The sequence below is a fragment of the Typopeltis vanoorti genome, chromosome 12 (assembly GCF_054136105.1).
Source record: "Typopeltis vanoorti isolate ZY-2024b chromosome 12, IOZ_Tvanoo_1.0, whole genome shotgun sequence".
In the NCBI taxonomy this organism is placed as follows: Eukaryota; Metazoa; Arthropoda; class Arachnida; order Uropygi; family Thelyphonidae; genus Typopeltis; species Typopeltis vanoorti.
The window spans coordinates 95,995,738-96,013,630 of record NC_143560.1 but is presented as its reverse complement, the minus strand read 5'-3'; the positions used below and the strand labels follow the sequence as shown (position 1 = coordinate 96,013,630).

General features: G+C 36.0%; 1 protein-coding gene across 1 annotated transcript in view; it reads left to right on the top strand.

Moving 5' to 3' along the window:
• Window positions 1-17,893, top strand: part of LOC150101027 (uncharacterized) — a 108,726-nt gene that overhangs the window by 31,351 nt on the left and 59,482 nt on the right. Inside the window, exons 3-4 of the mRNA XM_090401303.1 lie at window positions 8,249-8,317; window positions 15,998-16,171. Of these exons, the coding sequence (XP_090257429.1) occupies window positions 8,249-8,317; window positions 15,998-16,171 (243 nt within the window). The remainder of the gene's footprint in view (window positions 1-8,248; window positions 8,318-15,997; window positions 16,172-17,893) is intronic.

Here is a 17,893-nt window from a genome sequence, read left to right as displayed (position 1 = left end):
GATTGAAGATGAATTGGGGATTCTGAAATCAACTGTGCACAACATTTTGACCATGTGTTTGGGCCTTTGTAAATTGAATTCACGATTTGTTCCCAAGTTGACGATGATCGAAAAATGCATCGAACTGAACACTACAGGGACTGCATTAAAACCACTCGTAAGGACTCGAACTTCCTTGAAATGATCGTTACTGACGAAATGTGGTGTTTTGTGTACGAGCCCAAAACAAAGTGCCAGAGTGCTGAGTGGAAACCACCAGAAGAGGGGCATCCAAAAAAAAAAAAAAGTCGCTTGGAGAAGTCAAAAGTAAAGACAATGCTGATTTGTTTCTACGATTCCAAGGGCATTATCCACAAAGAATTCATTCCGCCTGGCCAAACGGTCAATGGTGATTTTTATCTCAAAGTTTTGAAGCAATTGATAGTGAGAATTCGTCGTGTACAGCATGAATATCGTGATCCAGGCAGCTGGTCACTTTTGCACGATAATGCAACATCTCATCATTCGAACAATGCGAGACAGTTTTTGAGAAAAAACCAAGTTTATGTGTTGGATCACTCACTGTATTCACCTGATTTAGCACCCTGTGACTTCTTTCTCTTTCCCCGACTTCATTTGCCAATGAAAGGAAAGTGATATGACACCATTGAAAACTTTCAAGCGGCAGTAACCATGACTTTCAACAGTATCCCAAAAGCCAATATAAAAAAACTAATTTAATGAATTAATTGACTGTGCCAAATGCTGTAGCGAAGCTGAGTGAGAATATATTGATTGAAATAAATTATTTGAATAATTATAATTAGCCTGTGTTTTGTTTTCTATCAAAAGTTTGGTTTCTTTTTGGACAGGGGTGTACAACACATTCCAATGTGTGTGTGAGACTCACTCACTCTCTCTTACACACACACACACAGCTCATCATGCTGTGCCTTAAATGCATTCACCACACTATCATACAACACATTCCAATCACTACCACTCTCCATGAAAAACTCATCTCCCTTATACAGCCAGGATGGCTTCTTGTAAATCTGCTAAATCTGTAAATCACAGTTTTATGAAAACCTTCGTCCACATTAATCTGGCAATAACAATCCCATACCAACTTGTATGTCTCAATTGTATCTCTCCACCTTTTCCTATCCACTAGACTCTGTAAATTGCATTTCCTAAATCTGTTTTCATACTCAACATTCCAGAGACCAAACATCACCTTAGCTAATCGTCTCTGGAACCTTTCCAATATCTCTTTATCCTTTTGAAAACCAGGCAATCAAATCTGTGCACAGTAATCAAAATGTGGCCTGATCAAGGCCTTATATAATGGAACAATAATCTCCTTACTTCTACATGTCATTTTCCATATCATTGTCATAATCCATTGTGCTGTCCTCACAATTTCAGCTCCTTATCCACTATCTCTTCCACTTCTAAGATATGCCCACCAACTATATATATATATATATACTCTGCATCCCATCTTTGCTTCCAACACTTTAAAATCTTATATTTTGCAACACTGAACTGCCAATCCACTTACCTATCCATTCACCCAGTCCACTCTTCATGAACTGCAGTGGTCCCAAAATAGACCTTTGGGGCAGACCACATACACACCTTACTGATAACTATCAGACAACCAATATTCAGTCCAGTGTACTAATCTATGATATATCCAAGTCCATCCATTCCAGTTTATTTACCAGCTTGTCATATGGCATTCTACCAAAGGCCTTTACAAAATCTAAACACACAATTGTGTATGCATCTCTCTTGTCCAATGTATTTTCCACCTTGTTATAAATAGTTTGCTAAAACATGACCTTCCTTTAGCAAACCCAGGCTGTTCATCAAAGAGAATGTTGCTGTTGTCAATTCAGTTCTGATTTTTGGTCCTCACTGACCTCTCTAACACTTTAACCACCTTCAGATGCAGAGAAGCATTGGTCTTATCACCTCCTTTATAAATTGGAAAAATTTTGCCTTCTTTCCACTCCTTTGGAACTTCACCTAATCTGAGACTCATATTAACAATGCTGTTACTAACTCCTTGGAACATTCCTCCAAAACATGCAATGGTATATCATTAATTCCTACAACTTTATTAGCATTAAGTTTACTCAAGTCCTTGTATATCTTCTGATCACTCACCATCAGTGCCTCCTCCTCCCTTCCCTACACACTCAAGAGCATGTTACTAACTCCTTGTAACATTCCTTCAAAACGTGCAATGGTATATCATTAAGTCCTACAACCTTATTAGCATCAAGTTTACTCAATTCCTCATATATCTTCTGATCACTCACCATCAGTGCCTCCCCCTCCCTTCTCTATGCACTCAAGTTCTGTATGATGTCACATTCACAAAGATGAAATACCTTTTATAAAGGTTATCATTCTACCATTTTTCACTAACTAGTATCATCCTTCCATAATTATTCTTTCTTCTACAGGCCATATATGAAAAAATCTCCCTAAGATTTCTTTTAGCATTATTAGCTAACTGCTGCTCATACTATGCTTTTGCTATGATTAGCAAGCAAGTCACCTTTCTCACCTGCTCTCTGTACTTTTCATGTAACTGATAATAACCACTCATTTTGTGTTGCCTCCATAATGTTTTCTTCTTCTAGACTGCATGCCACACATCTTCAATGATCCATTTCATACCTAGCTTATTTAACTTACTACCTTTGGAATATATTCAGACATTGCCTCTTCCAAATGTTTCTGAGTAGGGGCCAAGCAACAATGATCGCCTTTACATCCAATTCCTCATTCCATGATACAGCTGAAAACTGTCTCCTGAGGTTACCATAATCACCAGATTTATAGTTCTGCATGTATTCCTTTCTCAGAGGGATATATGTTAAACTGGTCACTTCGTAGTCAAGTGATCACTTCATGGTCACTTTCCTCAACTAGAGGGTGATTTGACATCCCTTTTATAATCACATCCTCTGATAATATGATCAAAACACTAAATTAGCTGTATACAAGACAGTGTTCAAACCAATTTTAACTTATGGATCTGAGAGCTGGGTCAGAAGTAAAACACTTGACCAAAGACTAGAGACCGCAGATGGGAGAGTCCTGAGAAAGATCGGGGGCGGGATATGATATTTCAATATCATATTAAAAGTGAGGATATTAGGAATGAAGGAATGCATTAGCAGAGCTAATCTCAGGTGGTATGGTCACTTAAACAGAATGGGAGAGGAAAGATTAGCAAAACAAGTGTTATCTGCCAGGTTGGCAGGAAAATGACCCAGAGGAAGACCAAGATATAGGTGGATTGATATGGTACAAAGTGCCTTAGATGATAGAAATATAAGATCTGATAATGTTGGAGTCTTGACAGGTAACAGACTGATTTGGAGGAAAATTGTAGATAGGAAGTTAGTAATGTAAATTTTACATGTAGTACTATCATATCCTGTACACTACACCCCTTGAGGGCACATGGAAGGAATTTGATGACGATATGATCAAATCTTGATCATCTCTGCATAAGACAGTTGCCTCTCAAAAATTCAAATTCATTTCCTTTGCTCCCAGATGTCACCTCTTCATTCTAGTCTTTATTACCATAATTAAAATCACCCATAATGATTGCCCTTTTATTTGCCAGGCTGATTGGTCTATACATTTTCTTCTCACTATCCCCACATTACCAGTTCTATAGCAACACCAAATTAAATATTTCATCCTGTACCTGAAATTCACATCATGCTGTCTCAAAAACCACTGCGACTATTTGTCTCTTGCATCTCTACCTTGGATGAATATAACTGCTCTGCCATGTTTGTTTGCACAAAATAAAAAATCATATTCCTCTATCTCTATTCCTGTCAACATGTCATCTTCTATACAGTAACAACAAAAGCATATGCAAAAAAGCGAAATGAAATTGAGAAGAGAGTAAGTATTCAAGAAAAGACCAAGACAACAGATAGTGGCCTTTTGAAATGTGGTGCTACAGAAGAGCCCTGAAAATCTCATGGACAGAGGATGAAAACACAGAAATCTTTATTGCAGGAAATGATCCGGAGAAAGATGAGACTAGCAGGATATGTATTAAGGGGATCAGCAGGACGGAGGACATTAACAGTTTTAGAAGGAAAGATTATGGGAAGAGGATCAAGAGGTAAAAAAAGAAGGATGTGGTTTGATGATATAACTTCATGGACTGGATCATTTGACTATACTGAAACAAAAAGAAGAGCTGCCAACAGAAAGGACTGGAAGGATATGATACTGCACCCTCGCATTGAGGAAGCTACATGAAGAATTGACCTACACAATGAACACATGAGATAAACAGTTCAAAGGATGTAGATAATGTACTAGAAACAGTTGAGCTAAATTTTGATTTTAATGTGGAAAAGGAGATGACTTAAAGAACTGCACCGCTTTTGCACCCACTAACAGAATATGCAGAATTTCACCATTAATAATGGATATGAAAATTTGTCAAGTTGAATAAGAAGTATGATAGGTTTTTTTGGTCCCTCCCCCCACCCCAACTTATATAATTTCTTTATATTTATTCTAAATACCTAGCCTAAATATGCTTCAATTGTGTTTTCAATGGCTGCTGCATGATGAAAAATTTATAACTATTTTTTAGAAAATAGTTATGAAAATGCATGATTTTTTCTTCCTATCTTACAAACTGATAAATGCACAAATATATATATATATATATATATTTGCTTTAACACAGGGTAACACATAGCTACATAGGGTAAAGCTTAGGTAACATACACAGGATAAAAATGAGTCACGGCAGTAACAAAAGCTTTTAAATTGAATCAGCTCTGGGACCGCACATACAACTTCAACTAAGGATCAATATCCCAGAAGTGGAAGTTCACTAGTGGTGTATCTCAGGGGTCTGTTTTAGGGCCAATTCTTTTTAATCTGTATGTTAATGATATTACTGAAGGTTCAAATGGGGATATTCAGTTTGCAGATGATGCAAAGTTTAGAGCTATGAGAAGTACAGCAGATGTGGCTTTACTAGAGGGTTTGAATAAACCGAGTGAATAGGCATAGGAGTGGGATCACCAGTTCAGTGCTACCTATCCCTGCAGGTTTTATCTCTACACTTGGTAAGGATGTATTGAAAGTGCAAGAAATAAGAGATCTGGGTGTGAAGGCAGATAGGGGTCTAAAATTTAGAGGATGGATTACTAAAACTGAGGACAAGTGCAAGGAATTCTGGCAGTGATGCTGAGGACACTGACTTGTGGAAGGAGATTCTGGTTTTGCTTTGACTAGGCCACATAAGGACTACTGTGCACATATATTTGGTTGCCTGTTTTCAAAAGGATGAACAGGTATTGGAAAGGGTCCAGAGGCGATCAACTAAGGTCGTTTCTGGTCTCTGGAATGTTGAGATGATGCAATTTACAGTCTAGTGAATAGGAGAAGGAATGATATGACAGAGATGTACAAGTTGGTAAGGGATTCTTATCAAATTAATGTTGAAGAGGTTTTTCATAGAATGTTGGGGCAGGGGGAAAGAAGTCACCCTGGAAGCTGTATATAAGGATGGTGTGAGCAGAGGAGTGAGAAGTAGGCTTTTTTTTTTTTTTGCATGGAAAGTGGTGAATGATTAGAATGGATTGACTGAAAGTTTGATGTCTGCAGAGAATGTGAATGTATTTAAAGCATGGTATGATGAGCTGTGTATGATGGAGGGGGGGGACTTCCCATGATAAACCTCTGACTCCATGGAGATCTGGGAATAATAATAATCACTATTTACTAATATATATATTTTGAGAGTACTTAGCATACTAATTACTACACACGTTTACATTTTTCGTGTTATCTAGTTTTCTGCCAAATTAAACATTGTTTGATAGATCCCATAATTTGCCTTTTTAATGACACAACTAATTGCATTAATTCACCTATATTTGGGTCTTTTTTTTTTTTTTTTTTTCTGTCATCAGTTGAATGCTATGTTAGAATCTGATCTAATATTTATATTTTTAATGGTTCTGCCACTGATGCCATTCATTCACTCCTTTAATTTTCCTCAGAACTCTAACATTACTGGCCTGTAGTCTGTTTTATTTCAACCCAAACTTTCAGATCCATAAATTAAAATTAGTTTAAACACACTTGTTTATTGCTAATAAGATGTTTTAGCTAATTTCTGCCTTATCCTACATAAATGTATTCATGTGGCTTCCCAGCATACCAGCTTTTGCTTTGCTTATCTCTATCCATAAATAATATGCCATATAAAAAGTGTGCATAAATAACTGACATTTTATTTGTTCCATTGAAAATGTAGTTGTTTTTTTATGTTCTTGCTTTTTTTCCCTAGTCTGTCTTTTTGTTGTGATTTTCATGCCAAATCAGTTACAGCAGCTATTCAATTTAGTTGGGGGGGGTGTTTAAGAGGAATCAGAAGTTTATTTGGTTCTCTGCAATTCCATTCCAGTTATCTAGCTTTAATCCTTAACACGTTCGCTGCCACGCTACTTTGGCATGGTCTGGTCCCCTACGCCAAGCAGTTTTACTTCTTCAAGGTCAGTACGATAATCTCGTTACCAGAGGTAAACGTCCTACGAGTATACTCGTAGTTGGCTTGTACAGAGCATATACGTTCTATGAGAATACACAGTTTTGATGCTAGCCCCACAAGCCAAGCATTTTCACTTGTTCAAGGTCACTACAATAATCTCATTCCCGGCGGTAAGCGTCATACGAGTATACTCGTAGCTGGCTTGTGAAGCAGGTTTACCCACTACGAGTATACTCGTAGTTGGCAGCGAACGTGTTAAACTGGTGAAAACATTTTGACTTATAATTCCAAGTACAATAATGAGTAATATTTCATTTTTTATTAAATAATAAAAGGTACCAAGATTTCTGATAAGATTAAAAAGCAAAATTTTCAATTTACTTTTCCATTATTATTTTATAATCATTATACAGGTATCCCTTGCTCAATGCAGTTTTGCTTAACGTGGATTTGATTAATGCAGCGAAATTAATTGCGACAATCCCTTTATATACACGGCAAGAGTTTTAATTAACACACCTTTAAATTTACCATGTAAGCCTCGAGGAGTGTTTCCTAGCCGAGAGAAAGTCGTGAGCATGATGATGTCATTCCTCCTATTAAGCATTAAGAGTAGGTGTATTAGCTCCAATTGTTGAAGATTGGTTTAAGTCTTATTTTTGTCCAGCAGCTGAAGCTTATTGCAAGGAAATAACTTAGCTTTCAAAGCTCTTTTGCTTTTAGCTAACGCACTTGGTCATCCAAATTCTCTTAATGATTTGTGTGAAAGTTTTATTTTTTCCACCAAATACAACATCATTGCTACAACCCATGGACATGGGCATCACTGCAACTTTTGAAAGCCTATTTTCTTAAAAAGACATTCTCAAAGGCAGTAGAAACAACAGCAGGAGGAAATGCGATTACGCTCCAAGAAATTTGGAAAAATTTTAACATTAAACGTGCAATTGAAAACATTCATGACTAGTGGGAGCAAGTGTCTTCTGGCTGCATGAGAGCTGTTCAGAAAAACCTTTTGGCAGAATGCGCTAATGTCTTAGGTGGTTTTCAAATCCTGTGAACAACATGGTTGAAGAAATCGTTGCAATTGGGGAAGACCTTGTTTTTATGGTGTTGATGCAGAAGATGTTAAAGAATTATTGGATTCAAATTCAAAAGATTTCAGTGACAACGATCTTCTTGAAATTGAACAACAATGTGCATATGAAGACAACAAACAAAAAGAATATGAAGATGAGGTTCCAAAGGAAATAACAATCAAAGAACTGGAAAGAACTTGCTTAAGCAGCAAGTAATAGATATGGATCTAGATGTTAATCGAAGAATGCTTGTTTGCCAAGGTCTAAAGAGTAATTTTTGCTTGTTATCATAGAATTTATGCTGATAAGAAAAAAAAAACAAACTGTTCAAATGACTCTTGATAACTTTTTTGATAAAAAAATTGCGTAACTAATGTAGGTACAAACATTTATTTTGCATTCATTTTTTTTTGTCTTTCCTAAAAGAGTACCATATAAAACGAATTATTAATACAGTAATTGATCATGGACGAATTTTAATTATTACCATTGATTATTATACTTGATTAATGAGATTTTGATATAGTAACATCGAGGGATTACTTAATCGTGTTATTCAAGGGATACCTGTATTAGTTCTGAGTATTTTCAATTATTTAAATTTTTTAAAATTCAATTTCAGGGTCTTCTGTGGGGATTATCAGCTATTAAAAGAGTTAGAGCAATATATGAATCTGAAGTTGGGATAGTGGTAAATGTTTAGTTCATTTCATTAAGAATATTAGCAAATTATGACTTTAATAATCTTTGGATTTATTAATACCTAGTATTAGTACAAGTTTTATAACCTGATCTTAGCACAAAATCACTGTTAACCAACTGATGACAAATATATGGTCAACAGCCCAGCTATATATAGAAAATATGTAGCTTGACAAAATACACAGTTGGTTGCTGATGCCAGGGAGTTGGCTGGTTAAGGGTTTACTGGGGCAAGGACAGCAAAGGTCATGTTGCATTCTTACAAGGTTACATGAGGGAGTGTTAGTCAAGAAAAGATATGGATAGCATATATTGGCAAATTAGCATAAAGTACAGGTTGAGTAATCCTTTCTTTTAGTGTTACACGGTGATCAGCATTCATTTTTGAAATTGTGGATTCTACAACCGTGTTAAAATAAGTCTTTTTATTATCCCGATGTTTCGATGTTCATATCAAGATCATCATCTGGAGCATACATAAATATACAAGACTAGCTGCGTTACATTTCGAAACCATAAGCTAGAAAAACAATGATTTGATCACATGCTACTCACTGGCATGACCTCTAGTGAAAAAAAAAAAATTTTTTTTTTTTTTTTTCCTCGGGATAATAAAAAGAGTTATTTTAACACAGTTGTAGAATCCATAATTTCAAAAATGAATGCTGATCACCGTGTAACACTAAAAGAAAAGATTACTCAACCTGTACTTTATGCTAATTTGCCAATGTATGCTATCCATATCTTTCCTTGACTACCACTCCCTCATGTAACCTTGTAAGAATGCAACATGACCTTTGCTGTCCTTGCCCCCAGTAAACCCTTAACCAGCCAACCCTCAACTAAGTAAACAACAAGTAAACCCTTAACCAGTTGTAGAATCCATAATTTCAAAAATGAATACAGGTTGAGTAATTATTATAGGAACACTTCAACTAGGGAGAGATTGGAAGGAAGAAAGATCACATGGAATTTATACATCTGTTAAGATATAATTACTTGAGTTAATTACTTTTCAACTTGGGAAATTTCCAGTTATCTTTTCCAGTTAATCGGGGGCTATATGTGGAGCTATAGGGCAAATGATATGACAAGAAGGCAGCGCCATAGTAAGAATCTGTAAGGAAAGGAAGAATGTTAGCAGCACATGAGAAATGGTCAAGGCATGTCTGAAGGAAGTAGTATGAGTGTATACTTAGAGTAAGGAGGATAAATCATGTAAGAGTTACATGGATGATAGCAATATTAAGCAAGGAAATCAAAAAAAAAAAAAAAAAAAGAAAGAAAATGTTATGGAGGCAGGGGTGGGAATAGGAGTTGTTAAAATTTGAACTTCCAATTTGCAGTAGTGATGTACATGTTACTGACACAGGTGCATGGACCTAACGAAGATTTAGACATATAAATCAAGACAGTATATCTACTTTGTATTGGGCAGGCAACTGGTTTCTAGGTACATAGTATAAGCATAGGGTAGAAGTGGCACTGGTTTATGCATAATATGTAATATTTTTCATATTATGCATAAACAATTGATTTGGTGAACATAATTCTGTTTATCCTCACAAATTGAACTACTATCTCTTGTGACTCAGAGGGAAGTGGCTCCAGCACATTTCTGGTGGAGAAAAGTGATCAGCATGCTCACAAGAAATACAGATTACAAGTAAGGCAGGTGACCAACAGTAAGAGGAAATTAGGAGCAGACGAAAGGAAATCTCACAGAAGTTCTTTGCTACATGACAAGTAAAATAAACTATGAAGGATAACTTTATTGAATGCTGATGACACGGAGATGATAGAAGCAGATGAAATACTACTCATGAATGGCACTCTGCAAATAGCTACACTCAGGTGAAGATATTGCAGTGATAGTTTACAAGAACCGATGTAAGAATGGAGGTAGCTGAATTGTAAATGCTAGGATATTTTACACTCTTAATATGAATGTGTGTATAGGATTAGATGAGATATTGTCTCGTGTATTATGAAAATGTGCACAAGAAATGGCAGTATCTCTGATTAGACTGTTTAATTTAAGTGAAGTTCTGGTAAGGTTGCAAGAGTGAAAAGAGGATAAAATAGTCCCATTGCATAAAGTAGCCTCCAAATCACTGGCAGAAAATTATATACTGATCATTATCTCAAGAGTGGAGGTAAAAAGGTATTGGAGAAGCTGGTCAGAGGCAAAATTCAGGAAAGGGTAGATAGGAACATGGCATAACCATGAGGAGCAGCATTACTCAGCTTTTATAACAGAGTAACAGTTAGTTGAATAATGAATATGAGGGTAGCTGATGGACAGATATCAGAGAGTAGTATATGGAGGAATAGAAGAATAAGAATGCAAGTGACTGTCAGTGTGCCAAAGGACTCTTTACTTGAACTGCTCCCATTAATGATGTAGGAAATAATTTGACGTTTTCACATCATCGGTGGTTTGTTCACCGATGATGTAAAAACTGGATAGAATAGTGATGGAGAGATCCTACAGATTTAAGAATGAACTTAAATAGACTGCTTGTATGGACATAGGAGAATATATACTATTTCAATGTGGGAAACTGTAAGGTTATGTACTTTGGGATGAAAATATTACATACACCAAAGGAAATGAATCCCAGGAAATTGATTTGGTTGAGAATTTAAGGGCAATGGTGGATAAGGAGTTTAAGTTCAGAGGGCATATTGCAAAACTGGCCAAAGTTTGTAGGGTTAATTGGTTATTGATGAACACACTGATAAGCGGAGATAAGAAAGTTATTATCCATCTTTAATATGGCCACATCTGAATTACTCTGTAATCCAAATGTAAATTATTTGGCCACCTGAGTTTCTTGGAAATGACGTAGTGGAGAAGATCCAGAGGTGAGTGACCAAGGTGGTGATTTGTCTGTGGGATGCTTCCTACAAAGACAGACTGAGAATTTGTGGGTTGTAGAATTTGGTTGGCAGGTGGAAAGAGGTATATGATAGAAATATCTCCATCTTATCTTTTGTTATATATTGTTAAGCTCAGTGTCATGCCATGGCCAAGTTACTTGGCTTCTTAGAAACCTGATAGTGCTTATGATAGCGCAAATATACTGTTTAATGTTAATTTCAATTGTTGATAAACAATTCATGTTCCAGTTCTAGCCAGTGAATTGGTAAAAAAAATTGCTGCATTAACTCCCTTTACTTTTGTATAATCTGGTTCATGCAGAAGTGTCAGTCATTCTAATCTGAGAATCTGAATTTAAACAAAATACAGATTCTCTTTCCAAGTATTACAAGACTGTTCATCTCAGAAACCTTACGAAACATAAATCACCAATAATCATGACAGCACCCATCTTTTTGCATTTTGAATATAAAGAAAGTAATGGGGATTAAGCTGTCCTAAAAGTTAGTCTCTAATATTAGTTCTTCTTATTGTGATATAGTAACAGGTGAGTTTCATTATCAGCACAAGGCACATGTTTGAGAAGATTGGGATTAAGCATGACTTTTTTTAATGGTCATTTTTGTTTGCTCTTCTTGTCTTTCCAGAAAATGCTGTATCCTTAATATTCTGTCTGCTTCATTATTCTCTTCTCTGCAGTCATGTCTCATTTATCTCAGTCATTTTGTTGCTAATTAGTTATGTATACGGTTTTAGTAATGTATCCTCTAAATTTTAGATCCCTATCCACCATTCCCTCCAGAGCTCTCCATCTCCTCCAATATCTTTCCACCAACTGTAAACTCTACATCTCATCTTTCTTTTCCAAATATCAAAACCTTATACTTGGCAACATGAACTGGCAATCCCACTCCCGTTAGTGAGAGAACTGTTACATTATAATAAATGTGAATGTAAGGAGGATTTTATCCTTACAAGTCTGTAGTTTATCATCAGCAAAATTAGTTGTATTAGTATCGCATGGATCATGATGAAAATAATTTGTATGAGCACAATCACTTTGTTTCAAAATTACATATAAGTGAATAATGAGCAATATCAGATTTTGTCATAACTGTGGCTTTTGATGCATCATTCATACTCCCACTCAACATAACAGTATCTATGCATTGTACTAGCAAACTATTAGAGACCAAAGAAGCACTTTGTTATAGTGGAAGATTGATTATAATGAAATTTTCTTTATCACAGCACTATTTGCTATGGTATTTTGTCCAGGACTTTCCCGTGGTTTGTTAAAAGTGACTGAATTTGCTATAATGACATTTACTATAATCAGAGTTGACTATCACATACAGATTTCCAGATTAAGGAATTGGGTTTCAAACCAAATGTCATCATCATCAAATTCCTGCCATGTACCCTCAAGGGGTGTACAGGATATGATAGTACTACATGAAAAATTTACATCATTACTAACTTCCTATCTACAATTTTCGTCTAAATCAGTCTGTTACTTGTCAAGACTCCAATATTATCAGATCTTATATTTTTGTCATCTAAAGCACTTTGTACCCTATCAAACCACCTATATCTTGGTCTTCCTCGTTTTCCTGCCAACCTGGCAGAGAACACTTGTTTTGCTAATCTTTCCTCACCCATTCTGTTTAAGTGACCATACCACCTGAGATTAGCTCTGCTAACACATTCCTGGATGCTGGCAATGTCAAGTTCTTTCCTAATATCCTCGTTTTTAATATGATATTGCCATTGATGCCATCTGTTCACTTCACCCCCCTCTAATTTTTCTCAGGACATTCATATCTGCGGTCTCTAGTCTTTGGTCAAGTGTTTTACTTCTGACCAAGCTCTCAGATCCATAAGTTAAAACTGGTTTGAACACTGTCTTTTATACAGCTAATTTAGTGTTCAGACTAATTTCTCTCTTATTTCAAATGAATTTATTCAATTGACTTCCTACCATACCAGCTTTGTTGATTCTGTTGTCTATTTCCTTATTTAATTTACCATATTCACTAAAAATCGTGCCTAAGTAGCTGAAATGTTTTACTTGTTCCACCGGTTCTCCATTCACAACACAATTGACATTTTCAATGATTCTGCCTATTTTCATTGTTTTTGTCTTTTTATTGCTGACCTTCATACCATATCTATTATAACAGTTATTCAATTTAGTCAGGGAATCTTGCAGACTCGTAGTGGATTTATTTAGAAGTATAACATCATCCACATAAAGCAAAGAGCTGACATTAACATCTCCAATTTTAATATCATGTTTAATACCACTTTCCTTCATAATGTGATTCATATAGATAATGAATAACATACGGGATAATGTACATACTTGTCTCACACTAGATTTAACATTAAACCATCTTCCTGTACTTCCTTCAATTCTAACTTCTGACTTACAACTCAAATAAAGACTAAGTACTGCTTGATATAATGCCCCATTGATACCATATAACTGTAGCGTATTGAATGGCTTCTCTGTTGGCACCTTGTCATATGCCTTTTCCAGATCTACAAAACTTAAATACAGATCTTTGTTTATATTCCCATGCTTTCTCAACTATTTCTCATAAAGCGAAGATCTGATCCTGACACCCTCTATTTGGCCTGAATCCAGCTTTTCTTCCACAATTCTTCTCAACCGTTTCTCAAGTATACTGGCATAAATCTTGCCCTGAACACTCAGTAGGGAAATATCTCTAATTCTCACATTCAGTTTTATTTCTCTTTTTACATACAGGTACTATTAGAGCTCTACTCCAATCATCAGGAATTCGTCCCTCTGTCCAGGCATTCTGAACTATGTAGTGCCGCCACTGTAAGACTTTTATACCACCATACTTCAGCATTTCTGGTCGAATATCATCTACTCCTGCTGCCTTTCCACATTTCAAGCCTTTGATGGCTTTTTCTACTTCAAGTATGGATATGTATTCCTGACTGCATGCCTGGTCGGTGTTTTATACCACTGTGCTGTCATCACTGCTTATTTCATTTAGCAGTTTTTCAAAGTAATTACTCCATACTTCAAGGATATCTTTTTCTCCCATTTTCATATCACCTTTATCATCTCTAACTCCTTTTACAGCACTCTTTCCTCCATTCCTAAGCTTCTTCAACAACCTCCAGAATATTTTGCCACCTTCTTGATATTTATTTTATATGTTCCTGCCAAAGTCCTCCCATGACTTTTGTTTAGCTTTCTTACATTTTTCTCCGTATTCTCTAAGAGCACAAGCTGACTTATTTGCCAGGAACTTTTGATATGCTTTCTTCTTTTCCTTCACTGCCTCTTTAACTTCCTGTGTCCACCATGGAGTTCTAATTTTTCTATCCTTGCAGACAACTTCACTACATGCCTCTCTAGCTGAATCAATCAGGGTTTTCTTCAAGGCTTTTTCTTCAAGGCTTGCCACTGAATCTCCAAGGTTTGGTTCCTGTTCTCAAACTCTTTCATTTTTTCTTCAATAATCTTTGTGTATTTTAGCCTACAGTTCACAGCTGAGAGCTGCTCAACTTTTATTCGCTTTAAAACTTTCTTACATGTTATTTTTTCAATATGAAATTCATTCAATTTTATCCTGCTCAAGACTAAGTAGTGATCACTTCCAATTTCAAATCCTCTGTACACTGTAGTGTCCTGCACCAGGGAGAAAACATCACTATCAACAATAACATAGTCAATGAGACTTTTCTTATTCCTTGCATCTTCTCTCCATGTGAATTTGTGCACATTTTTATGTTGGAACATGGTGTTAGTAATAACCAGTCCATGCCCTGAGTAGAAATCCAACAGATATTTGCCATTATTATTAGCTTTGTTCTTTTCTCCGAATTTTCCCAAAATATTTTTGTATGTATGACAATCACTTCCTACTCTGCTATTTAGATCCCCAACAAAGATTGACTTTTCATTTTTCATTGTGTCAGTTGCTTTTTCTGAAGCCTGAAAAAATTCCTCCACTAAGGTTGAAACCTTAGTAAAACCTTCTGTGGGACCATAGGCACAAATAAGTCTCATTGTCCAGTTCCCCATTTTCATATTTGCTCACATTACTCTATTTGAGATTGCCTGCCATTCAAGAAGATTAGCCTCGTATTGTGTGTTGAATACTATGGCTACTTCTTCTTTTCCTTGATTGTCATTGCCTGAATATATCAATTTGTATTTATTGCTCAGAAAGATCTCACCAGTTTTTGTCTTTTTTGTTTCAGTCACCCCTATTATGTCGATCAGGTACTTATCTAATTCCTCGGCTAGCTCCATCTCTTTGCCATTCAGGCTCCTTATATTGATAGTACCGATCTTTAACTGTGGTGATGTTGGGTTGGGGGTGTGTTTCAGATTTGTTCCAGTAGCTGACTTTTCGCTGTTCACCCTAGTTCCCTGGCGAAAACGGGGGCCTTGTTTAACCGGGCGACTCCCCAGCCGACATGAAATTTTGTCATGTTGTACCATCATTTTGTATTTTGGTTTAACCAATAGGAATACAATTTGGTCGGCTAAATACCAAATTGCCAGCCCATCCTCGTTCGTTCAGTATCCAGGTAGATACCCAACAGAGTGCACCATGAGAAGGTGAGGATTGGACATTAGGTCAGAAGCCCTGGTCGGTTCTCCGCATTCCTTTAAAGGCTATGTGGAGGTCTCCTCTCAGTTATACAACTTTGACCCTTAAGCACTCCTTAAACCAAATGTATATATGTATATTGTTATTTTCTGTAACTGAAATGTTTACAAATGATTTGTAGGTTATTCATGGTGTCAATACAACAGTGAAGCAATCTTTGATCCCACCATACACTCATACTCCAACTTACTATCCAACTATGGACAAAGAGTGTGCTGTATTAGGTATAGTGAGTTTTATGTTGACCGTTGTAAATATTGCTTGCATCATCGTTGCTGCACTGCTTATTCTTAAGGTAAGTATAAAATACTGTTTAGAACTGAATGTGTGTATTTGCAGTCTTGTGCATGTTAATTAGTACATTTGATAACAACTTGCATAAGATGGATTAACACTGAATTATCAAATTTAAAAAAAAAAGTAAAACAATTTCCTCTAATACTTTTTTTTATTTCTCAAAGGAAACAGGCAGAACATTTTAGCTCTAACTTTTGCAATTAGGTAGGCAGCCAATTCCTCTCATAGTTGTCACTGAGACTTGAGTTTTCCGGCTACTGCTGACTTTGAATACTTGGGAACAAGAGTACACAGAAACTGTCATCATCTTGTGATCCTAAATGCTAACTGCATTATTATGCTGAAATGGTGAAAGTTCTGGGTTCTATTTTCCAAGCTATGAGTTAAAAACTCAAATTTACAGGAGAAAAACTCCTATTTACCTGTGCAAAAGATGGACTAACTTGGGAACTGTCTGAAAATGGTCTGGAAAAAGGTTCCTCTAGCCAGCAACTAGAATCAAACCTGTAATGGCCTTCTTTCTCGTGATATAGCATTAATGAACTAGAAATGTTGTCATCACAAGGATACACAGGTGCCTTGCATAAAAAAGAGAATATTTTTGATGTATAGTATAGCAATCTTTTGGTATGTCATCTGAAGGTGAGTCAGCCTCACAGTGTTTCAAGTTCGAGAATCACTGCTTAAAAGCATTTCTCCACCTCGAAATCAGGATTTTCATACCCTCCATAACAGACAAACTATCTACAGAATAAGAAATAAAATCAGTGATAATTCATTTTCATGGCCTTAGTTGTCACTTATTTGTAATTCCAATCATTCCCAACCAACATAAATGCTAAATTTCAGTACATGAAATACTAGGTACTCCATGCCACGTTTACATGAAAGGTGATTTACCAGTGGTCCCCCCCCCCCCCCAATGACTGTAAATATTAAGATGATGAAAGACATTATCAGTAGGTTGTCCACTATGCAGGCATTGTGAGCCATCATCCAAGTGCTTCAAGGTTTTTGGGTTTTCACTTATACACACACATACTTGCTAGAAAGATTGGTCATCATGTTTCCAACCCTATACCAATTGTACATGCCTTTTTATAGTATATTTCTCTGCCTCAAATTCTGAAGTACCAAATCCATACATGGTACAAACTGAACAAAAGTATCTCAGTTTCTTAAAACCTCATTATTCACCTGCTTTACATCACATGAAACCATCCACTTCCTTTCTACAGCTGTCAGTTATGCCTAAACCAATAGAATGAATTGTTTTGCTGCTGTCATATAAACATCTTTGTATTTATGAATTGATAACCATCCTTATGAATGATTTTGTAACTAAAGAGATCTTTACATGATAATAATGTTCTCATTTATTACATTAAGGGTATGACTGAAACAAGCTAAAATAAAATTTAGCTTACTGACTTGAGAACTATTTACTCTACAAGCAATGATAGTTGCCTTATGTGTAAGTCAAAATCCATGCTATTCAAACTCTGGTTAGCATGGATTTTTATTTAAACACGATAAGGTAACTGCCATCACTTATAGAGTAAATAGTTCTTGAGTCAGTAAGCTAAATTTTATTTCAAGTTGTTTATGCAATTACATGAGATGAATTGTGCTATCTTCCTAGCTGGTAATATGGCAGACTACTAAAAGTATTTGAGACCCATGTAGATTCCTGAACAGTTCTTATAGTTTCACACTTTGA